This window comes from Aegilops tauschii, chromosome 2 (genome assembly GCF_002575655.3).
Source record: "Aegilops tauschii subsp. strangulata cultivar AL8/78 chromosome 2, Aet v6.0, whole genome shotgun sequence".
Classification (NCBI taxonomy): domain Eukaryota; kingdom Viridiplantae; phylum Streptophyta; class Magnoliopsida; order Poales; family Poaceae; genus Aegilops; species Aegilops tauschii.
This window is the reverse complement of record NC_053036.3, coordinates 193,708,083-193,733,318: the sequence shown is the minus strand read 5'-3', so window position 1 is coordinate 193,733,318 and position 25,236 is coordinate 193,708,083. Positions and strand designations below refer to the sequence as shown.

General features: G+C 41.9%; 2 protein-coding genes across 2 annotated transcripts; both read left to right on the top strand.

Annotated features, from left to right (window-relative positions):
* Nucleotides 1-21,065: 21,065 nt before the first annotated feature.
* LOC141040877 (uncharacterized) lies at nucleotides 21,066-22,619 on the top strand. Its single transcript, XM_073506992.1, has one exon. The coding sequence runs from the start codon at nucleotides 21,066-21,068 to the stop codon at nucleotides 22,617-22,619; it is 1,554 nt and encodes a 517-aa protein (XP_073363093.1).
* Nucleotides 22,620-23,095: 476 nt separating this feature from the next.
* LOC141040876 (uncharacterized) lies at nucleotides 23,096-24,663 on the top strand. The gene is made up of 2 exons (XM_073506991.1): nucleotides 23,096-23,860; nucleotides 24,031-24,663. The coding sequence occupies exons 1-2, from the start codon at nucleotides 23,096-23,098 to the stop codon at nucleotides 24,661-24,663; spliced, it is 1,398 nt and encodes a 465-aa protein (XP_073363092.1).
* Nucleotides 24,664-25,236: the final 573 nt, after the last annotated feature.

Genomic DNA, 25,236 nt, shown 5'->3' with positions numbered 1-25,236 from the left:
GCCTACAAGATGGAGGAGAATAGCTCAGCTAGTGAGCATGTGATCAGAATATCTGAGTACTACAATCACTTGAGTCAAGTGGGAGTTAATATTCTAGATAAGATAGTGATTGACAGAGTTCTCTAGTCACTGTCACCAAGTTACTAGAACTTCGTGATGAACTATAATATGCAAAGGATAACGGAAACGATTCCCAAGCTCTTTGCGATGCTAAATCGGCGAAGGTAGAAATCAAGAAAAAGCATCAAGTGTTGATGGTTGACAAGACCACTAGTTTCAAGTAAAAGGGCAAGGGAAAGAAAGGGAACTTCAAGAAGAATGACAAGCAAGTTGCCACTCCCATGAAGAAGCCCAAAGCTATACCCAAGCCTGAAAGTGAGTGCTTCTACTGCAAAGGAAATGGTCACTGGAAGCGGAACTGTCCCAAATACTTGGCGGATAAGAAGGATGGCAAAGTGAACAAAATTATAGATGATATACATGTTATTGATGTGTACTTCAAGAAGGATGGCAAAGTGAACAAAATTATAGATGATATACATGTTATTGATGTGTACTTTACTAGTATTCATAGTAGCCCCTGGGTATTTGATACTGGTTCAGTTGCTATGATTAGTAACTTGAAACAGGAGTTACAAAATAAACAGAGACTAGTTGAGGGCAAGGTGACGATGTGTGTTGGAAGTGATTTGAAGGTTGATAAGATCACCATCGCACACTCCCTTTACCTTCGAGATTAGTGTTGAACCTAAAATAAATGTTATTTGGTGTTTGCGTTGAGCATAATATGATTGGATCATGTTTATTGCAATACGGTTATTCATTTAAGTCAAAGAATACTTGTTATTCTGTTTACATGAATAAAACCTTCTATGGTCATACACCCAAGGTGAATGGTTTATTGAATCTCGATCGTAGTGATACACATATTCATAAAATTAATGCCAAAAGATGCAAAATTGATAATAATAGTGCAACATATTTGTGGCACTGCCGTTTAGGTCATATTGGTGTAAAGCGCATGAAGAAACTCCATGCTGATGGGCTTTTGGAATCACTTGATGCTCGCGAACCATGCCTCATGGGCAAGATGACTAAGACTCCGTTCTCCGGAACAATGGAGCAAGCAACTGGCTTATTGGAAATAATACATACCGATGTATGTGGTCCGATGAGTGTTGAGGCTCGTGGCGGGTATCATTATTTTCTGACCTTCACAGATGATTGAGCAGATATGGGTATATCTACTTAATGAAACATAAGTCTGAAACATTTGAAAAAGTTCAAAGAATTTCAGAGTGAAGTAGAAAATCATCATCACAAGAAAATAAAGTTTCTACGATCTGATCGCAGAGGCGAATATTTGAGTTACGAGTTTGGTCTTTATTTAAAACAATGTGGAATAGTTTCACAACTCACGCCACCTGGAACACCATAGCGTAATGGTGTGTCCGAATGTCGTGGCCGTGCTTTATTAGATATAGTGCGATCTATGATGTATCTTACCGATTTACCGCTATCGTTTTGGGAGTTATGCATTAGAGACAGCTGCATTCACGTTAAATAGGGCACCATCTAAATCCGTTGAGACGACACCGTATGAACTATGGTTTGGCAAGAAACCAAAGTTGTCATTTCTTAAAGTTTGGGGTTGCGATGCTTATGTGAAAAAGTTTCTAACTGATAAGCTCGAACCCAAATCGGAGAAGTGCATCTTCATAGGATACCCAAAAGAAACTGTTGGGTACACCTTCTATCACAGATCCGAAGGCAACATATTTGTTGCTAAGAATGGATCCTTTCTAGAGAAGGAGTTTCTCTCGAAAGAAGTGAGTGGGAGGAAAGTAGAACTTGATGAGGTAATTGTACCTTCTCCCGAATTGGAAAGTAGTACATCGCAAACATCAATTCGAGTGATTCCTACACCAATCAGTGAGGAAGCTAATGATGATGATTATGAAACTTCCGATCAAGTTACTACCGAACCTCGTAGGTCAACCAGAGCACGTTCCACACCAGAGTGGTACAGTAATCCTGTTCTGGAAGATATGTTACTAGACCGCAACGAACCTGCGAACTATGAGAAAGCGATGATGAGCCCAGATTCCACAAAATGGCTTGAGGCCATGAAATCTGAGATGGATCCATGTATGAAGAACAAAGTGTGGACTTTTGTTGACTTGCCCGATGATCGGCAAGCCATTGAGAATAAATGGATTTTCAAGAGGAAGACAGACGCTGATAGTAGTGTTACTATCTACAAAGCTCGAATTGTCGCAAAAGGTTTTCGACAAGTTCAAGGTGTTGACTACGATGAGATTTTCTCACTCGTAGCGATGCTTAAATCTGTCCGAATCATGTTAGCAATTGCCACATTTTATGAAATCTGGCAAATGGATGTCAAAACTGCATTCCTTAATGCATTTATTAAAGAAGACTTGTATATGATACAACAAGAAGGTTTTGTCAATCCTAAAGGTGCTAAACAAAGTGTGCAAGCTCCAGCGATCCATCTGTGGACTGGTGCAAGCATCTCGGAGTTGGAATATACACTTTGATGAGTTGATCAAAGCATATAGTTTTATACAGACTTGTGGTGAAGCCTGTATTTACAAGAAAGTGAGTGGGAGCACTACAACCTTTCTGATAAGTATATGTGAATGACATATTATTGATCGGAAATGATGTAGAATTTTTTGGAAAGCATAAAGGAGTATTTGCAAGGAGTTTTTCAATGAAAGACCTCAGTGAAGCTGCTTATATATTGGGCATCAAGATCTATAGAGATAGATCAAGACGCTTAATTGGACTTTCACAAAGCACATACCTTGATAAGATTTTGAAGGAGTTCAAAATGGATCAGTCAAAGGAGTTCTTGCCTGAGTTGTAAGGTGTGAAGTTGAGTAAAGACTCAAAACCCGACCACAGCAGAAAATAGAAAGAGAATGAAAAGTCATTCCCTATGCCTCAGTCATAGGTTCTATAAAGTATGCTATGCTGTGTACCAGACATATTGTGTACCTCACCATGAGTTTGGCAAGAGGGTAAAATAGTGATCTAGGAGTAGATCACTGGACAACGGTCAAAATTACCCTTAGAGGACTAAGGAAATATTTCTCAGTTATGGAGGTGATAAAGAGTTCGTCGTAAAGAGTTATGCGATGCAAACTTTGACACCGATCTGGATAACTCTGAGTCTCGATCTAGATACATATTGAAAGTGGGAGCAATTAGCTAGAGTAGCTCCATGCAGAGCATTGTAGACATAGAAAAATTGCAAAATACATACGGCTCTGAATGTGGAAGACCCGTTGACTAAATTTCTCTCACAAGCAAAACATGATCACACCTTATTACTCTTCGGTGTTAATCATATAGTGATGTGAACTAGATTATTGACTCTAGTAAACCCTTTGAGTGTTGGTCACATGGCGATGTGAACTATGGGTATTAATCACATAAAGATGTGAACAATTGGTGTTAAATCACATGGCGATGTGAACTAGATTATTGACTCTAGTGCAAGTGGGAGACTGAAGGAAATATGCCCGAGTGGCAATAATAAAGTTGTTATTTATATTTCCTTATATCATGATAAATGTTTATTATTCATGCTAGAATTGTATTAACCAGAAACTTAGTACATGTGTGAATACATAGACAAATAGAGTGTCCCTAGTATGCCTCTACTTGACTAGCTCGTTAATCAAAGATGGTTAAGTTTCCTAACCATAGAAATGTGTTGTCATTTGATGAATGGGATCACATCATTAGAGAATGATGTGATGGACAAGACACATCCGTTAGCTTAGCATAATGATCGTTAAGTTTTATTGCTATTGCTTTCTTCATGACTTATACATATTCCTCTGACTATGAGATTATGCGATCTTGATAACCCACAAGTATAGGGGATCGCAATAGTTTTGAAGGGTAGAGTATTCAACCCAAATTTATAGATTCAACACAAGGGGAGCCAAAGAATATTCGAAGGTATTAGCAGCTAAGTTGTCAATTCAACCACACCTGGAGATTAATTATCTACAGCAGGTAATCAGTAGCACAGTAATATGATAGTTTTGATAGTAGTAACAGTAGCAACGGTAATAGTAACAGTGATAGCAGTAATTTTGTAGCAAGTGTAACAGTGATGACAACATTAGTAACTTAGCAAAAAAAATATAGGATTCGTAGGCATTGGATCGGTGACTCGTTGGATGATATCATCATGTGACAGTTATAACCTAGGGCGATACTACACTAGCTCGAGTTCATCGATATAATGTAGGCATGTATTCCGTAAATAGTCATACGTGCTTTATTAAAAGAACTTGCATGACATATTTTGTCCTACCCTCCCGTGGAAGTGGGGTCCATATTGGAAACTAAGGGATATTAAGGCCTCCTTTTAATAGAGAACCGGAACAAAGCATTAACACATAGTGAATACATGAACTCCTCAAACTACGGTCATCAACGAGAGTGGGCCCGGTTGTTGTCACTCCGGGGTTGTCGGATCATAACCGTAGTAGGTGAATATAACTTGCAAGATCGGATCTAAAACATGGATATAATGATGAATTCATAAATGGTTCAGATCTGAGATCATGGCACCCGGGCCCAAAGTGACAAGCATTAAGCGTACCAAAGTCATAGCAACATCAATCTAAGAACATGGTGTATACTAGGGATCAGGCCGTAACAAAACTAACTCGATTACATGATGAATCTCATGCAACTCCTCACCGACCAGCGAGCCTACGAAGGAATTACTCACTCCCGGTGGGGAGCATCATGGAATTGGCGATGGAGATGGGTTGTTGATGACGGAGAACGAAGACCCCCCTCTCCGGAGCCCCAAACGGACTCCAGATCTGCCCTCCCGAGGAAGAAGAGGGCTTGGCGATGCTACCTCTTGAGCACTGCATTGGTTTTGCCCTTAAAGAGGAAAGGGTGATGCAACAAAGTAGCGTAAGTATTTTCCCTTAGTTTTTGAGAACCAAGGTATCAATCCAGTAGGAGACTACACGCAAGTCGCCTCGTACCTACACAAACAAATAAGAACCTTGCAACCAACGCGATAAAGGGGTTTTCAATCCCTTCACGGCCACTTGCAAAAGTGAGATCTAATAGAGATAGTAAGATAAATATTTTTGGTAATTTTATAATAAAGATTGAAAGTAAAGATTGCAAAGTAAAATAGATTGGAAACTTATATGATGGAAAATAGACCCCGGGGCCATAGGTTTCACTAGTGGCTTCTCTCAAGATAGCATAAGTATTATGGTGGGTGAACAAATTACTGTCGAGCAATTGATAGAAAAGTGTATAGTTATGAGAATATCTAGGCATGATCATGTATATAGGCATCACGTCCGCGACAAGTAGACCGAAACGATTCTGCATCTACTACTATTACTCCACACATCGACCGCTATCCATCATGCATCTAGAGTATTAAGTTCATAAGAACAGAGTAACGCATTAGGCAAGATGACATGATATAGAGGGATAAACTCAAACAATATGATATAAACCCCATCTTTTTATCCTCGATGGCAACAATACAATACGTGTTGTTTCCCTTTCTGTCACTGGGATTGAGCAACGCAAGATTGAACCCAAAGCTAAGCACTTCTCCCATTGCAAGAAAGATCAATCTAGTAGGCCAAACCAAACTGATAATTCGAAGAGACTTGCAAAGATAACAAATCATACATAAAAGAATTCAGAGGAGATTCAAATATTGTTCATAGATAATCTTGATCATAAACCCACAATTCATCGGATCTCGACAAACACACCGCAAAAAGAATTACATCGAATAGATCTCCAAGAAGATCAAGGAGAACTTTGTATTGAGATCCAAAGAGAGAGAAGAAGCCATCTAGCTAATTACTATGGACCCGAAGGTCTGTGATAAATTACTCACACATCATCGGAGAGGCTATGGTGTTGATGTAGAAGCCCTCCGTGATCGATTCCCTCTCCGGCGGAGCGCCAGAAAAGGCCCCAAGATGGGATCTCACGGGTACAAAAGGTTGCGGCGGTGAAAATAGGGTTTCGTGGTGCTCTCGGATGTTTTCAGGGCATATGAGTATATATAGGTGAAAGAAGTCAGTCAGAGGAGCCACGAGGTGGGCCCACGAGGGTGGGGGGGCGCGCCTACCCCCTGGGCGTGCCCTCCTGCCTCGTGGCCTCCTCGTTTTCTTTCTTGACGTCCACGCCAAGTCTCCTGGATTGCGTTTGTTCCAAAAATCACTCTTCCGAAGGTTTCATTCCGTTTGGATTCTGTTTGATATTCCTTTTTTGCAAAACACTTAAATAGGCAAAAAAACAACAATTTGCACTAGGCCTTTGGTTAGTAGGTTAGTCCCAAAAATAATATGAAAGTGTATAATAAAGCCCATTAAACATCCAAAACAGAAAATATAATAGCATGGAACAATCAAAAATTATAGATACTTTGGAGACGTATCAAGCATCCCCAAGCTTAATTCCTGCTCGTCCTCGAGTAGGTAAATGATAAAAACAAAATTTTTGATGTGGAATGCTACCTAGCATATTTTTCAATGTAATTTTCTTTATTGTGGCATGAATGTTCAGATCCGAAAGATTCAAGATAAAAGTTTAATGTTGATATAAAAATAATAATTCTTCAAGCATACTAACTAAGCAATTATGTCTTCTCAAAATAACATGGCCAAAGAAAGTTTATCCCTACAAAATCATATAGTTTGGTCATGCTCCATTTTCGTCACTCAAGAATGCTCTCATCATGCACAACCCCGATGACAAGCCAAGCAATTGTTTCATACTTTAGTAATCTCAAACTTTTTCAACCTTCACGCAATACATGAGCGTGAGCCATGGATATAGCACTATGGGTGGAATAGAGTATAATGATGGGGGTTATGTGGAGAAGACAAAAAAGGAGAAAGTATCACATTGACGCGGATAATCAACGGGCTAGGGAGATGCCCATCAATTGATGTAAATGCAAGGAGTAGGGATTGCCATGCAACAGATGCACTAGAGCAATAAATGTATGAAAGCTCAACAAAAGAAACTAAGTAGGTGTGCATCCAACTTGCTTGCTCACGAAGACCTAGGGCATTTGAGGAAGCCCATTGTTGGAATATACAAGCCAGGTTCTATAATAAAAAATTCCCACTAGTATATGAAAGTGACAAAACAAGAGACTCTCTATCATAAAGATCATGGTGCTACCTTGAAGCACAAGTGTGGAAAAAAAGGATAGTAGCATTGTCCCTTTTTGTTTCTTTTCTCTTTTTTTCTCTTTTTTTTGGGCCTTTCCTTTTTTTGGCCTTTCTTCTTCTTTTTTTATTTGGGACAATGTTCTATTAATGATGATCATCACACTTCTATTTATTTACAACTCAATGATTACAACTCGATACTAGAACAAAATATGACTCTATATGAATGCCTCTGGCGGTGTACCGGGATGGGCAATGAATCAAGAGTGACATGTATGAAAAATTATGCATGGTGGCTTTGCCACAAATACGATGTCAACTACATGATCATGCAAGGCAATATGACAATGATGAAGCGTGTCATAATAAATGAAATGGTGGAAAGTTGCATGGCAATATATCTCGGAATGGCTATGGAAATGCCATAATAGGTAGGTATGGTGGCTGTTTTGTGGAAGGTATAAGGAGGTTTATGTGTGATAGAGCGTATCATATCACGGGGTTTGGATGCACCGGCGAAGTTTGCACCAACTCTCAAGGTGAGAAAGGGCAATGCACGGTACTGAAGAAGCTAGCAATGATGGAAAGGTGAGAGTGCGTATAATCCATGGACTCAACATTAGTCATAAAGAACTCACATACTTATTGCAAAAATCTACAAGTCATCAAAAACCAAGAATTACGCACATGCTCCTAGGGGGACAGATTGGTAGGAAAAGACCATCGCTCGTCCCCGACCTCCACTCATAAGGACGACAATCAATGAACACCTCATGCTTCAAATTTGTTACACAACGTTTACCATACGTGCATGCTACGGGACTTGCAAACTTCAACACAAGTATTTCTCAAATTCACAACTACTCAACTAGCACAACTCTAATATCACCACCTTCATATCTCAAAACAATCATCAAGTATCAAACTTCTAATAGTATTCAATGCACTCTATATGAAAGTTTTTGTTATATCCATCTTGGATGCCTATCATATTAGGACTAATTTTATAGCCAAAGCAAATTACCATGCTGTTCTAAAGGACTCTCAAAATAATATAAGTGAAGAATGAGAGATCATAATTTCTATAAAATAAAACCACCACAGTGCTCTAGAAAGATATAAGTGAAGCACTAGAGCAAAATTATTTAGCTCAAAAGATATAAGTGAAGCACAAAGAGTATTCTAATAAATTCCGATTCATGTGTGTATCTCCCAAAAGGTGTGTACAGAAAGGATGACTGTGGTAAACTAAAAAGCAAAGACTCAAATCATACAAGACGCTCCAAGCAAAACACATATCATGTGGTGAATAAAAACATAGCATCAAGTTAAGTTACCGACGGACGAAGACGAAAGAGGGGATGCCTTCCGAGGCATCCCCAAGCTTAGGCTATTGGTTGTCCTTGAATTTTACCTTGGGGTGGATTGGGAATCCCCAAGCTTGGGCTCTTGCCACTCCTTATTCCATAATCCATCATCTTTACCCAAAACTTGAAAACTTCACAACACAAAACTCAACAGAAAATCTCATGAGCTCCGTTAGCGAAAGAAAACAAACCACCACTTCAAGGTACTTTAATTAACTCATTATTTGTTTCTATTGGTGTTAAACCTACTTTATTCCAACTTCTCTATGGTTCATACCCCCCGATACTAGCCATAGATTCATCAAAATAAGCAAACAACACACGAAAAACAGAATCTGTCAAAAACAGAATAGTCTGTAGTAATCTGTATCAAACGCAAACTTTCTTTAACTCAAGAATTCTACCAAAATAGGACGACCTAGATAATTTTTTTATTGATCTACTGCAATTGGAATCAGTATTTTAGCACGTCCTGGTGATTTTTAACAATTGTCTTCGTGAGCAGAAAGTTTCTGACTTTTTCAGCAAGATCAAATAACTATCATCCAAGAAGATCCTATAGGTTTCACTTGGCACAAACACTAATTAAAACATAAAACCACATTTAACTAGAGGCTAGATCAATTATTTATTACTAAACAGAAATAAAAAGCAAGAAACAAAATAAAATTGGGTTGCCTCCCAACAAGCGCTATCGTTTAACGCCCCTAGCTAGGCATTGATAATTTCAATGATGCTCACATGAAAGACAAGAATTAAAGCACAAAGAGAGCATCATGAAACACGTGACAAACACATCTAAGTCTAACATACTTTCTATGCATAGGCATATTATAGGCAAAAAAATAATCAAGGCAAGCAAAAACTAGCATACGCAAGGAAGCGGAAAGAAACAATTATACTGATGCATAGACTAGTGGTGGGAAGGCATCAACCCCTCTCCAAACCCACTTTTATCAAAAACTTCATAAGATTGAAAATTCTCCAAATATGTGGGATCTAAAGTTGACACTCTTCCAAACCCACTTTCAATATTATTGCAAAAAATATTATCAATCTCATATTCATGATGGGGCTTAAATATATTTTCAGGACCATAAGAAGAATCACCCCAATCATGATCATTGCAACAAGTAGTAGACATAGCAAAACTAGCATCCCCAAGCTTAGGGTTTTCCATATTATTAGCACAATTGACATTAAGAGAATTTATAATAACATCATTGTGTTCATGCTTTTCATCGAAGGAACTATCAAGTATGGGTGCAATAGCAAAGATCTCATGTTTAACATAAGGAACTACAGAAAATTCGTCTTCATAAATATTGGCATCATGGCCACAAGAATAGCAAGCATCATGTTCATCAAGGGATATTTCAATCAAATCATCGGAATCATAATTATCTATAGATTCATGCATATCATTATTTTCTTCCGAAGCAACGGTCATTCTCTCAATAAATTCTTTGACATAGACATTATGAGCATAGTTTTCATAGCAATATTTGAGTACGTCAAATTTTTCAGATTCGTAGAGAGTAATATCATTCTTTTCAGTCAAAGAAGCAACTTCATAAGCACCCTTAAAAGCAACAAATTCTTCAATTTGTTCGATACCATAGTAACTATAAACACCCTTTGCATAAGAAGATCAGATTTCATTTTCATTAAACTCACATAGGTAGGGAAGGTGTTTCTTAGGGTTCTTAGAGCAACAAGTAAAATCATAAATTTCACAAAGATTCCAAGCATAACACAGCAATCTGTTTATTTGATCCCATAAGAGTCTCCCTTTTTCAGACAAACGGTGACGCACAAAATGAGCATGCTCATCTAAAGATTTCCCATCAACTAGGCTAGTTAGGGTTTCAACACGAGTGCATAAGGATCAAAGATGATCCAAGTAGAACACTTTAAGTGGATCCATATCAATAGATTTTTAGCAAGCGAAGATGCAAGCATATAAAAGGCACATGGTAACACAAGCAAACAATAGATTTGGCGAGAAAAAGGCAAACAAAAAAGAAGGCGAATAAAACGGCAAGGGTGAAGTGGGGGAGAGGAAAATGAGAGGCAAATGGCAAATAATGTAATGCGAGGGATAAGAGTTTGTGATGGGTACTTGGTATGTCTTGACTTGTGTGTAGATCTCCCCGGCAACGGCACCAGAAATCCTTCTTGCTACCTCTTGAGCACTGCGTTGGTTTTTCCCTTGAAGAGGAAAGGGTGATGCAGCAAAGTAGCATAAGTATTTCCCTCAGTTTTTGAGAACCAAGGTATCAATCCAGTAGGAGACTACACGCAAGTCGCCTCGTACCTACACAAAAAATTAGAACCTTGCAACCAACATGATAAAGGGGTTGTCAAACCCTTCACGGCCACTTGCAAAAGTGAGATCAGTAAGATAAATATTTTTGGTAATTTTATAATAAAGATTGCAAAGTAAAATAGATTGGAAACTTATATGATGGAAAATAGACCCAGGGGCCATAGGTTTCACTAGTGGCTTCTCTCAAGATAGCATAAGTATTACGGTGGGTGAACAAATTACCGTCGAGCAATTTATAGAAAAGTGCATAGTTATGAGAATATCTAGGCATGATCATGTATATAGGCATCACATCCGCGACAAGTAGACCGAAGCAATTCTGCATCTACTACTATTACACCACACATCGACCGCTATCCAGCATGCATCTAGAGTATTAAGTTCATAAGAACAGAGTAACGCATTAGGCAAGATGACATGATGTAGAGGGATAAACTCAAACAATATGATATAAACCCCATCTTTTTATCCTCGATGGCAACAATACAATACGTGTCGTTTCCCTTTCTGTCACTGGGATCGAGCAACGCAAGATTGAACCCAAAGCTAAGCACTTCTCCCATTGCAGGAAAGATCAATCTGGTAGGCCAAACCAAACTGATAATTCGAAGAGACTTGCAAAGATAACAAATCATACATAAAAGAATTCAGAGGAGATTCAAAAATTGTTCATAGATAATCTTGATCATAAACGCACAATTCATCGGATCACGACAAACACACCACAAAAAGAATTACATCGAATCGATCTCCAAGAAGATCGAGGAGAACTTTGTATTGAGATCCAAAGAGAGAGAAGAAGCCATCTAGCTAATAACTATGGACCCGAAGGTCTGTGATAAACTACTCACACATCATCGGAGAGGCTATGGTGTTGATGTAGAAGCCCTCCGTGATCGATTCCCCCTCCGGTGGAGCGCCGGAAAAGGCCCCTAGATGGGATCTCGTGGGTACAGAAGGTTGCGGCGGTGGAAATAGGGTTTCATGGTGCTCTCAGATGTTTTCGGGGTATATGAGTATATATAGGCGAAAGAAGTCGGTCAGGGGAGCCACGAGGGTCCCATGAGGGTGGGGGCGCGCCTACCCCCCTGGGCGCGCCCTCCTGCCTCGTGGCCTCCTCGTTCCTTTCTTGACGTCCACAACAAGTCTCGTGGATTGCGTTTGTTCCAAAAATCACTCTCCCGAAGGTTTCATTCAGTTTGGATTCCGTTTGATATTCCTTTTCTGCGAAACACTGAAATAGGCAAAAAACAGCAATTTGCACTGGGCCTTTGGTTAGTAGGTTAGTCCCAAAAAAATATAAAAGTGTATAATAAAGCCCATTAAACATCCAAAACAGATAATATAATAGCATGGAACAATAAAAAATTATAGATACATTGGAGACGTATCAGGCGGCGGCTCCGTCTCGTGCATCACGATAATTCTTTCTCCCCCATTTTTCTGGAAATATGTGATTTTATAGTATCAGGGGGGTCATCAGCGGGGCCACCAGGTGGGTACAACCCACCTGGGCGCGCCAGGAGAGGGGGGCGCGCCTTGGTGGGTTGTGCCCAACTAGGGCCCCTCTCCGGTGGGTCTTGGCTCCAGAAATTCTTATTATTGATATAAAAAATCCTCACAAAGTTTCATTCCATTCCGAGAACTTTCATTTCTGCACAAAAACAACACCATGGTAGTTCTGCTGAAAACAGCGTCAGTCCGAGGTTAGTTTCATTCAAATCATGCAAATTAGAGTCCAGAACAAGAGGAAAAGCGTGAGAAAAAGTAGATACGTTGGAGACGTATCAACTCCCCCAAGCTTAAACCTTTGCTTGTCCTCAAGCAGTTCAGTTGATAAACTGAAAGTAAGAAAGAAAAACTTTTACGAACTCTTTTGCTCTTGTTTGCATAAATAAGCTTAAAAAGCACCCAGGTTTTCAGCCAGCATTATAACTAACCATGTCGACAATAACATTTAAAGATTATATTAACTCATATCAATGACATAATCAGCTAGCGAGCAATAATATGATATCTCAAATAGCAACATGTTGTCAAAACAACCATGATATAATATGACAATAGTGGTATCTCACTAGCCCTTTCTGAGACCGCAAAACATAAATGTAGAGCACCTCCAAAGTTCAAGCAGCGACTAAACATTGTAATTCATGGTAGAAAAGATCTAGTCATGATGCACCCAACATTAGCTATACATAATGCATAAATCATGACAACTGTGCTCCCTCAGTTTCTGGCGCTTGTTTTAGAAGGTGGTGACACAACATAAAAGTAAATAGATAGTCCCCTCGCAGAGGGAAGTAGTGATTTGCAGAGGTGCCAGAGCTCAATTTTTAAAACAGAGATAACTGATTATTTTGGGACATGCACCCTTCTTATTCACTTCATGACTATTAGTTATCAACATCTTCCATGCTAAGCACGCTAGTGGCGGTTCCCAAGCGATAAAAGTAAAGGTTTTGACTCCATTGGGAGTTTTTGTTTGAGTATTTCAGAGATGATTTCTTTTTGATGTTTGCAGTTTGGGACTGGGCATCCTATTACCGCCCATTTACTCGTGCAATGGCGAGTGAATAAACACTTGACCTGAGAATAACCCACTTAGCATGGAAGATATCGACCACCTCCTGTCGTTCCATGAACGATCCAGGCACACAAAAAGGATAATTTTTAGAAGTTTTTAGAGGTGGCACATGCAAATTTACTTAGGACGGCAGGGTAATACCACATATAGGTAGGTATGGTGGACTCATCTGGAATAACTTTGGGTTCAAGGTTTTTGATGTACAAGCAGAATTCCCACTTAGTACGGGCGAAGGCTAGCAATTAGGATTGAGAAGCGGCCAGCTAGAGAGCAACAATGATCATAACCATGCATTATGCATCAGTAACATTGGACACTAGAATGAGTAGGATATGAAAACCATGAACATAAATATCATAGGCTATGCTGGTTTTGATTCAACTACATGTATGAACATGTGCCAAGTCAAGCCACTCGAACATTCAGAGGAGGATACCATATCATCATACTACATCACAATCATTTTAACGCTATGTTGATATCCAAGATAAATCATTATCAACTCCCAGCTACTTATGCATGGCATGGGAAACTATAATCTCTAATTGTCATTGCAAACATGTTTAATCATAACGGGCTGAAGCATGGGTACCAGGTTAAACATATTTACACAAACAGAATAAGTCGAGTTCATACCAGTTTCTCTTTGCCACGGCCAGTTCATCGAATATCATCATTATTGCCTTTCACTTGCACGACCGAACAATATGAAAATAGTAATAGTGCAAGAGTGTCGTGGACTAAGCTGGAATCTGCAAATATTTTATTCAACACAAGAAGACAAGGTAAAATGTGCTCTTATTAGTTCAACAGTTATTCATATGAGAGCCACTCAACATTTTCATCGTGGTCTTCTCCACGGTACAACTCGAATAAAAAAGGAAAAGAAATTCAGAGAAACACACTGAAATATTTTTGGAGTTTTTGGTTTTCTTGAACAGGCAAATAAAAAGCAAAAACGAGAAAAACTATTTACACGGGAAAGCTCCCAACAAGCAAGTGAAGAACAAGTAAATTACTACAACTAATTTTTTTTGGTTTTTCTAAAGTTTTTCAAACACACAAGAAGAAAGAAAGAAAATAAATGAAGGCATGGATGATACAATGAAAAAGTGTGAACACCGACAAATAGAATGATATGTGAACCATGAATGTAATGTCGGTGAGAACACGTACTCCCCCAAGCTTGGGCTTTTGGCCTAAGTTGGTAATCAATCAGTAGCCTGGAGGGTAGTAGTCGGCGTGGTAGCTCACAGAGGCTCTCGGTGCGGATGCATCGGCACGCCGTGCCGCCACCACTATTGTGTTATGAGCTCGGGCTTCGCTCTCAAGAACAAAATATCTTCCCTTGCTGTTATAATCAAAAAGAGCAGGCGCAGGAAAATATGTGTCCACAACAGATGATTGGTTAAACATCAGATTATAAGTGAAGTCATGAATCTTTCCTTTAAGGATTTTATGCTCTTTTAAAGCATCAAAATCTAAATACCGAGTGCGTAAGATAGGATCGAAGGGTAAAGGTGAAACACCCAGCCCTCGTGCTAAACGCGTGGCATAAATTCCACCATAGAACTAGCCACTGTTAGCGTTATGCTGAAGTCTACGTGCAACAATCGCTCCAAGGTTATAATGCCTTTCACCAGTGAGAGCGGTGTGAATGAGGCTCAAGTCTGGCGCACAAAGTATGCTACAGTCATGCTTGCCTACTATGCATTTCCCGTTAAATAATGCAAAGTACTGAATTGCGGGAAAGTGAATGCTCTTTATTCTTCCTTGTCTCACTCCCCTATTTTCACTATAACAAAGGCTAGTCAAGAAAGACTCAAACTCAGCCATTGATGGCTCATCAAGTGAACCCCAAAATGGAAGTTTGCAATGGTAAGCAAAATTCTCTAGTGGAATAGTAAATGGATTATCATAAAGCATAAACGACACCCTAGACTCACGTGGAAAATATTTAAATCCTTTGACAAATGATTCAGTGAGAAGTTGGTGTTGTTCACACTATCTGAAAGGTAGGGACCGAGACCGGCATTGTGAACATATTTCTCAAATTCCTCCTTAATGCCCACCCGCATCATATACTCATCGCAAGGCCATAAGCATGTTTTGGTAGCGGCACATCGTGTGGAAGTTTCACTTGATTCAACATAAGATCGGCGGGCAGAACTATCACTAGAAGATGCCCCCGAGGATCGTCTCCTCGAAGAACTCCTCCCAAATAGGTTCATCATGTCCGCGTAAAATTTTCTGAAAATAAAAAATTTTGGGGTGACAAAAATTTGTCAACAAAACTTTATAAAATTGACAGCAACTACTCATAGAAATACATAGAGGCCATAGCAAGCATTCAAACTACTTAGAACACTAAGAATTCAACATGCAAGCACATCTACAGCAGCACCAAGAGTAGCTAATTATTCAAAGTATAAACCACTAAAACAAAAACTAATTGGACAAATGGTGGAGTCACATACCAAGCAACAATCCCCCAAAATAGTTTCGTAAACGGAGCTTCGAGCAAAGATATCAAAATCCGCAGGTTTGAGCTCAAGAACACGGGAGAGAGAGCAATGGGGATTTTTGTCTGGAGGTAAGTGATGATGTGGGATGAAGAGGCAAGTGAGGGGGCCCACGTGGGGACCACAACCCACCAGGGCGCGCCTGGGGGTCCTGTCGTGCCAGGTGGGTTGTGCCCACCTGGTGCAACTCCCTCTGGTATTATTTGCACCAAAAATTCATAAATATTCAAAAAAAAATCATGTTCAATTTTCAGGGCATTCTAAGAATTTTTATTTTTGGGTCATTTTTTATTGCATGGGAAATTCAGAAAACAGACAAAACATGGCATTTATTTTATTTAACTAATAAAAACAGAAAACAAAAAGTAGGGATAGAAAGTAGTGCTTACTAAATTCATCAACTTCATACCGCTCAAAAATGATTCATTAATAAGGTTGATCAGGTCTTATTAACAACCACTTTCGATTAGCATGAAACCGAAGAACTTTCGTAAATCACTAAGTTACCTCAATGGGGATATGAATGTCCCCAACAATAAGCATTTCATATTTCTTTTTGACAGCAGGTAGAGGTATTTGAAAACTTCCAATAGTGATTGTCGGAGATTTTTCAATAACATTAATACCATTCACTTGGAATTGTTTCTTCGGAAAGTGCACCGTATGCTCATTACCATTGATATGAAAAGTGACCTTGCTTTCATTGTAATCAATAACAGCCCCTGCAGTATTCAAGAAGGGTCTACCAAGGATAATCGACATGTTGTCGTCCTCGGGCATCTCAAGTATAACAAAGTCAGTCAAAATAGTAACATTAGCAACAACAACGAGCACATCCTCATAGATATCGATAGGTATGGCAGTTGATTTGTCAACCATTTGTAAAGATATTTCAGTAGGTGTGTGTTTATTCAAATCAAGTCTTTTGTATAAAGAGAAAGGCATAACACTAACACCAGCTCCTAAATCACACAAAGCAGTTTTCAAATAATTCTTTTTGATAGAGCAAGGTATAGTTGGTATTCCCGGATCTCCAAGTTTTTTAGGCACTCCATCTTTGAAAGTATAATTAGCAAGCATAGTGGAGATTCAGCTTCTGGTATTTTTCTCTTATTTGTGATGATGTCTTTCATATACTTTGCATAAGGAGGCTTTTTCAAGATATCAGTCAAGCGAGTACGCAAAAAGACTGGCCTCAGCATTTTAGCAAAGCGTTCAAATTCTTCATCATCATTCTTTTTAGTTGACTTGGGTGGAAAAGGCATAGGTTTTTGAACCCACGGTTCTCTTTCTTTAACGTGTTTTCTAGGAATGAACTCTCTTTTATCATATCTTTTATTCTTAGGTTGTGGGTTATCAAGATCAACAGGTGGTTTTATTTCAACATTATTGTCTGGTTCTTTATTATTATTTGGTTGAGCATCTTCATGAACATCAACATTATATTTTTCATTATCACTAGGTGAGTGTTCATTACCAGATTGAGTTTCAGCATCGGAGATAGAAGTTTCATTTTCATTATCAGGGTTTTTTTCTATTTCAGGTTCACTAGAAGTGTGCAAAGTCCTATCATTTTTCATCTTCTTTTTCTTTATAGAAGGACTAGGTGCACTAGTGTTATTTCTTTGTGAATCTTTTTCAATCTTTTTGGGTGTCCCTCAGGATAAAGTGGTTCCTGAGTCATTTTACCTCCTCTAGTTGGAACCCGTCGTAGCAGAGATGGCTCCTCCCACCCCCACCCCCTCCCTCTCCCTCTCCCTCTCCACCATCACCACCACCACCAACATCGTCGGAGATCTACCTCTCCCACGGCGATCATGATCTATGGGCTGGCATCATGGATGGTTTACTCCATTGGGATTTTAACCCCGGCCTCAAGGTCGAGGACCAGGTTCGTAGGCGCTTCAAAACTACAGTGCACTTCTCTCCATCCTCTACCTCCAAGGAATTCTTCTTGGTGGCCACCTTTTCCTCAGCTTCCTTCCCCCTCTCATGTGTTTCGGTTGGATTGGCTTTGCAATGTTGTATTGGGGGTCTTGCTTCTGGTTTCAATGTGACCCATATTGGTGCCAAGAACTTTCGTTTCTCGGTGGCCTCGAACAAAGTGGGACATTTTATCTATGCCCTAAGGGATAGAATTTGGCCAGACTTTGTCTGCCATTTTGGGTTATTTAAACAGCCATGGATTGCTCCCTATGATGGGTCTGATAGATGGAGCACGTCACATAAAATCATCGAGCTACGGTCTCGTGATCCTAAAGCCATTCGCTCCAACCTGGGTTTCCTTGAGAAAAGTGCTTCTAAGGATTTTTCTTCTAGCAGGGAATTAGCGAAATTTGGTTTCTCTAAGCAGATTTCTACAGACTTGATGAGCTCTTTTGAAGATGATGTTGGCCACATTTCGGATGATTGCCATGATCCTTGCTCCGATGAACCTCCGGCCAATGCAACGGTGCAGTTTGGTAGTTTGGAAGTTCCTTTCTCCGCGGTGAGCAGTAATTTCCTTTCCAAAAGTTTTATTGGAAAGGAACGCAGAGAGAGTAATTGGAGGGACATTCCTTGTGCTGTTTTGGAGCGTATCTTGGATCTGCGGCAGGCTCATTATGAGGAGACACACATCCAGCAAATCTACTATTTATCTGACTTGCCATCTTCGGAGGTTATCCACATTCTTCTGGGTCGTTGCTCTAGGTGCTGGTCTCTGAACCATAAGGTGGGTCACTGTAATGCCAAGTTCTGTGACTCTTGTCATAATTTTGAGCGAGCGTGTTTCTGCCTGAGATTACCCCACGACCAGCCCACCATGGCCTGCACCATATGCAACAACCCGGCCCACCGTCGGGCATCTTGCCCAGGACTCCTATGCTGCACACGTTGCTCGTTCCTGGGCCATGATCCACTTCACTGCTCAGATCAATTTTGCCTCCGTTTATTTTGGCACAAGAAGAAGCTGGAGCGGCAGCATATCCCCACCACAAATCCTAGGCGCAGGACACGTAAGCGGAATCCACACTTCCCAAAAATTCAACAGATTTGGCGACCGAAAAAGAAACCAGTATCTGGGGCCCTTCCCCCGAATGCCATTGGCTTGACGACTCCGCTACCGACCCCTCGTCACTTCTCTATTCTGCCACCCCAGTTGACCAACGAGGAGCAAGGAAATCTTCTTCCTTGCTCTGCAACAGCGACCGCGGTCGAGCTCTCCACCACCATGGCCAACTTCCCGGTCCGCCCCTTCCAGTTCGTGCCGATGGGTGCCCAGATCGAGCGTGGGCCGGACAATCGCCTAGCGCGCAATATGATCGTTGTTGATGACCCGCCACTCAGCCATGAAAGGTACGCTTTGGTCACTGCTTCCCCTCCGGTTCCTGATCATCAGAAGCAGATGGTGTTGAATGAAGTAGTCCGCATCATGACTGAGGATTTTCACCTAGAGGTGCCTGATGCTTTTGTGTATCCCATTGGGGTTGGCATGGTTGCATTTGCGGATGTAGCGCTCAGGGATCAGTTTATTCAGGAAAGCCCACACCAGTTAGATCCGCTGGATGATGAGATGACATTTTCTTTTGTGCCACATGATGAAGGAGAAAATATGCGGCAGTGCCCCTTTCAGTATGTTGCCTGGGTTCTGTTTCTAGCTTTCCCAATGGACTATCAGACGGATCATTACATTAACAAGGCTGTTTCTTGCTTTGGGAAATTAGATCTTTGGAACAGGCCGGGCAGAATAAGGAGAGGATTCTAGTCCGAGTTCTTATTAGTAACATTGCACAGGTGCCGCATAGTCTGGTTGTCAAGCGTATTGGCACCTTGCCGGGCATGGGCAGATCCTGGTCAGTTCCGGTGTATGTCCTCAATGGTAGACATGTTCTCCCTGAGCTGGTTGGCAATGAGGATGAGGCTCCTCCAATGAATGCACCCCCCATCCATATGAACTGCCTTATCTGACAGCAGAGCAGCAGTGGATGCTTGATCACCAGCAGATGATGCAACAGCAGATCGATGCAGCGTGGGAACAGCAAGCTCCTCTTCAACAGCAAATGCAAAATGACGGCTAGGGGGCTTGGCCTGTGGTACCCACGCCATACAGAGGATTTAGCTTCAGAACCTTGTTTCAATACACTGGCCCCTCGCTTATGGATGGAGTGGAGCAGGACAGTAACATCTCTGATGATCCACAGGATGAATGGTCTGTCTATTCTGAGATTGAGGAAGCTGCAGATGCTCTGATCAATGGCAGACAAGTCCCTGGAGCCCACTTCGTTCGTGCTATGGGCACCTCTCACACGATGAGGGTGAGAACTGAGGATGATCTTTCTTTTCTGCAATTTCTCTGGGTGATTTCTCTGGGCAGATTCACCCGCTGCATTGAGGGGCCCGAAGATTGCTCTGCTTCAACACTGTGCCATGGGTGCCTACCGATAAACCCTCTCACTTTCTGTATTCCTGTAACTCAGGCAGTCAATAGAGGGAGGTGTGCTATGAGCAGTGCCCTTGGCGGCAGCCTGACAGTATGCTTCCACATGCCAGTCATCATCCCGTTGGATATCTGGGCTAGGTATGCGACACAGCTCTCTCCTGTATCTGCTAGCAATGACTTGGTGTCGGTAGCCTCTATTGAAACTCCTGATTCTTTAGTGCCTATGTTATCTGCTGCTAAGCCAACCAATCAGTATCTTCAGAAGATGGTCGCGGCGGAAAAGGGCCCCATTGACACCGCACCTCTGCGCCGCAGCTCTCGCTCCACGAAATATGATGGCTTCAGAATCCCCCAGGTCACTGACATGAAGAGGGGACAGTCCAGGGTCAAGCAGAGGGGCGCACCCTCTGTTGTCTGTTCTTCCAAAGCAACAGCTCCATGCACCAACCTGCTGATCAACGTCTCTTCCGCGACAGATGACCAGGTGCCTCCCCCGACTCCTATCCATCAGCTTCAGTTTGTTGGCACTACTCTTTGTGGGATTCCACCTGAGGATCTAAGCTCCTAGAAGCTCCTAGAGGGCGATCAAGGGGAGGAAGACCAACAGCTGCACTAGTGAGATGTCGCAGAATAAGCAATGGAACATTCTCTGCTGGAACATGCGCGGGATCAACTCTGAAACGAAGCAGTTGGCGATTCGTAATGCTATCGATATTAGTGGGTGTTCAGTGGTTTGTTTACGAGAGACTAAGCGCGCCTCTTTTGATGCTTCGTTTGTTAAGCAGTTCTGTCCAAAAAAATTTGATATGTTCGAATTTGTGCCTTTTGTTGGGAATTCTCGTGGTCTTATTACTGTGTGGATGAGCTCGGTATTCACTGGTGTTCCAATTTTCTCTGAATCCTTTGCGCTCGGCGTCAGGCTCACTTCAACGCAGTCTAACGATTCATGGACGTTAGTTAATATTTATGGACCATGTGTCGATCCTAATAGGATGATTTTTACCACTTGGTTGTTTGACCTTGATATCCCTAACAGTGAAGATTGGCTCATTCTCGGCGATTTTAATTTTATTCGTGCGCCGGACAACCGTAACAGAGGAGGGGGAGACGCAAATGATATGTTACTCTTTAATGAGTTCATCCGTCGGCAATCCCTGGTTGAGTTACCAATCAAGGGGCGTTCGTTCACCTGGAGTAACATGCAATCGGATCCGTTGCTTGAGCAACTCGATTGGCACTTTACCTCTGTTAATTGGGCCGCGAAGTACCCCAACATTGTTGTTATGCCTCTGGGTAAACCCACGTCCGATCACGTCCCTTGTTATGTCAGCATACAATCCAAAATACCCAAGTCCAAAATCTTTCGTTTTGAAGATTACTGGATCAAACAACCTGGGTTTTTTGATGTGGTTCAATGGTCGTGGGCCAAATGCTGCTATGCCCCAAACGCAGCCGCGGTGCTGTGCAAGAAGCTTAAAACCCTGCGCTATGATCTCAAGCAGTGGAGTAGGAAAATCTCCAAGCTTTCGATGCTCATCGATAATTGTAACAAGACCCTCTTAGAGATTGACGGCCTAGAGGAGAGGAGAAGACTGTCTGCCCCTGAGACCAACTTCAGAGTTATCCTGAAACAACATCTTCTTTATCTGTTGGACTGCCAGAAAGCTTATTGGAAGAAGCGCTGCATGGTTAGATACTTCAAATTTGGAGACGGCAACATGAAATTCTTTCACAGAGTGGCCACTGAACGGTACCGTAGAAACAGTATCGCATCTCTCAGACTACCTGACAACTCGATCATTCATGATCACGTGGGTAAGGAGGTTGTGCTCTTTCAGGCGTTTAAGGAAAGACTAGGGTGTTCCAACCAGACCAACATGAAATTTGACTTGCCTCGGATCATCAAAAGGGTAGAAGGACTTCAAGCTCTATCTGCTCCTTCCACCCACGAGGAAATTGACAAGGTGGTCAAAGAGATGCCGGCCGACCGTGCTCCAGGCCCAGATGGTTTTAGTGGTACTTTCATCAAGTCGTGCTGGCAGATCATTAAGGATGATTTCTATCAGCTTTGCTCTGAGTTTCATGCAGGTACTTTGGATCTTGAGAGCCTAAACACGGGATTTATCACTCTTATCCCTAAAATCCAATCGCCAGAAACAGCTAATGATTATTGACCAATTACTCTGTTGAACTATTGCCTCAAGATCCTGACCAAGCTCCTCGCTAACCGTTTACAATGAGTCATCCTCAAGATTATCCATCGAAATCAATATGGGTTTCTGAAAGGCCGATCGATCCAAGACTGTGTTGCTTGGGCGTACGAATTCATTCATCAGTGTCAAGCCTCAGGGCGTGAGATCGCGATCTTGAAGCTGGATTTCGCTAAAGCTTTTGACACGATTGAACATGCCCCGATGATGGAGATTATGAAGTGCATGGGATTTGATGATCGGTGGCTTGGGTGGATCAAATGCTTGTTTTCGATGGCCAAGTCTTCGGTTCTACTCAATGGAACCCCAGGCAGGCAATTCTTCTGCTTGCGTGGCGTGCGGCAAGGAGACCCACTGTCTTCTCTTATTTTTGTGCTCGCAGCCGATCTGTTGCAAGCTGCGATCAACGACGCTTACAGAGCAGGGATCTCCAGCTGCCCATGCCTGCCCGAGAGGGTGATTACCCTGTGATCCAGTACGCCGACGACACAATCCTTGTCATGCCCGCTGATGAGACCCAAGCCGAAACCATCAAATCCATCCTACAAGACTACGCGTCGTCAGTGGGGTTGCGAATTAATTTCCAAAAATCAACTCTTATTACAGTCAACACCGCCGCAGACACCACCTCGCGTCTGGCGCAGGTTTTTGGATGCTCCATCGGGGCCATGCCGTTTACATATCTAGGGTTGCCCATGGGAACGGCCAGGCCGACGGTCGCAGACCTCATGCCGCTGGTATCGTCTGTTGAGCGCAAACTCTCTACGGCAGCCTCTCTGCTTGACCTTGGTTCGAAGCTCACCCTGGTGAACTCGGTGATTACCTCTCTTGCGATCTATGTGATGTGTTCCATCAGACTCCCGCCGAAAATACTGGATCATCTAGATAAACTGCGGCGATATTGTCTCTGGGCAAAGAACACGAATGATGGCTTGAAAGCAGTCTCCCTGGCAGCCTGGGATTTAGTTTGCAGGCCCAAGCACAAAGGCGGACTCGGGGTGCTTGATCTGAAGATCCAAAACCAGGGCCTGCTGCTTAAGCAACTGCACAAATTTTATAACCACAGGGACATTCCGTGGGTTGATCTTGTTTGGAACACATACTATGACGGCTTAGTCCCGCATGCCTCGGGTTCCTGTGGGTCGTTCTGGTGGAAGGATGTCATGAACCTGGCGCCTACCTACAGAGCTGTCACTTCGGTCAAGGTGGGAGATGGGGGCTCAACCTTGTTTTGGAATGATGCCTGGCATGGTGATACACTGGCTGATAGTCACCCCGTCTCTTCTCCTTCGCTAAACATGAAGACATATCTGTCAAAATGCTCCTGACATCGCCTACACTCGGACAAAACTTCTACTTGCCGCTTTCGGTTCAGGCTAGAGATGAGCTTGATGTTCTGCAAACCTCCTTGGCTTCGTTGGAGCTCACGGAGGTGAATGATGCCTGGCATACGGTTTGGGGATCGGACGAGCTCGCCTCCAGTAAGTTCTATCTGCACTATTTTCGGGACATGGAAGCGGATGATGTGTTTAAATGGATCTGGAAAGCAAAATGCACCAACAAATGGAAGGTTTTTGCGTGGCTGCTTCTTGCGGATAGGCCGAACACCCAGGGGCTGCTCAAGAGGAAACACATGAAGCTGAGAGATGATAACTATGCATGCCTGCTATGCCACCACCCACCCGAGGAAACTGTGGAACATCTATTCTTCCATTGTGAATTCAGCAAAGCATGTTGGGGGAAGCTGGGGATCGCATGGCCAATACATGGCAACCGGGTGCAACTTCTGCATGCAGCTAAGAATACGTGGATCGGGCCAATGTTCATGGATGTCTTTATCGTAGCCTCTTGGAGCATATGGAAGGAACGTAACAATATGCTGTTTAGAAGTGTGGCGCCGACCATTGATGGGTGGAGCCAGAGATTCAAAGGGGACTTTGGCATGATGAGACACAGGATCAAAGAGGCCTTAGTGCCCTTTGTTGACCAGATTGTTGCTCTGCTCTAGCTTTACAACCTTATACCTTTGATGTATAGGGATACTCTAACTCCTCCTGTCTCTATGTAATCTATTCCCCATGTAATCTGGTGTCTTGAGATGTAATACAAAGTCAGTGGGGGGTTGCCCTCACTGTCCCAAGCTTTCAAAAAAAAGTCATGCATATTATGATTCATTTCATCAAGCAATTCTCTTTGTGATTTAGCAACTTGTAATAACTGGGTTTGAACCATAGAAGCATGTTTTCCAACACGTCTAACATCATTTGATATTCTAAATAACAAGTCACTCAAGCGAGCACTCATATCAGAATTATATTCCAATTGTTTCATAACATTTGCATTGAAGTGATCTTGCTTTCTAATATAGTTTTCAAACTCATAAAGGCATTGGCTAGGATGCATATTGTGAGGATTGTCATTATCATTGAACTTCATAAGAGAATTTACCTCTACCACCTTAGGCAGTGGTGGTGTATTAAGCCCATGTATTTCTTCAATAGGAGGTAAAATTTTAACATCCTCAGCTTTAATACCTTTTTCCTCCATAGATTTATTTTCCTCTTGCATATCTTCAGGACTG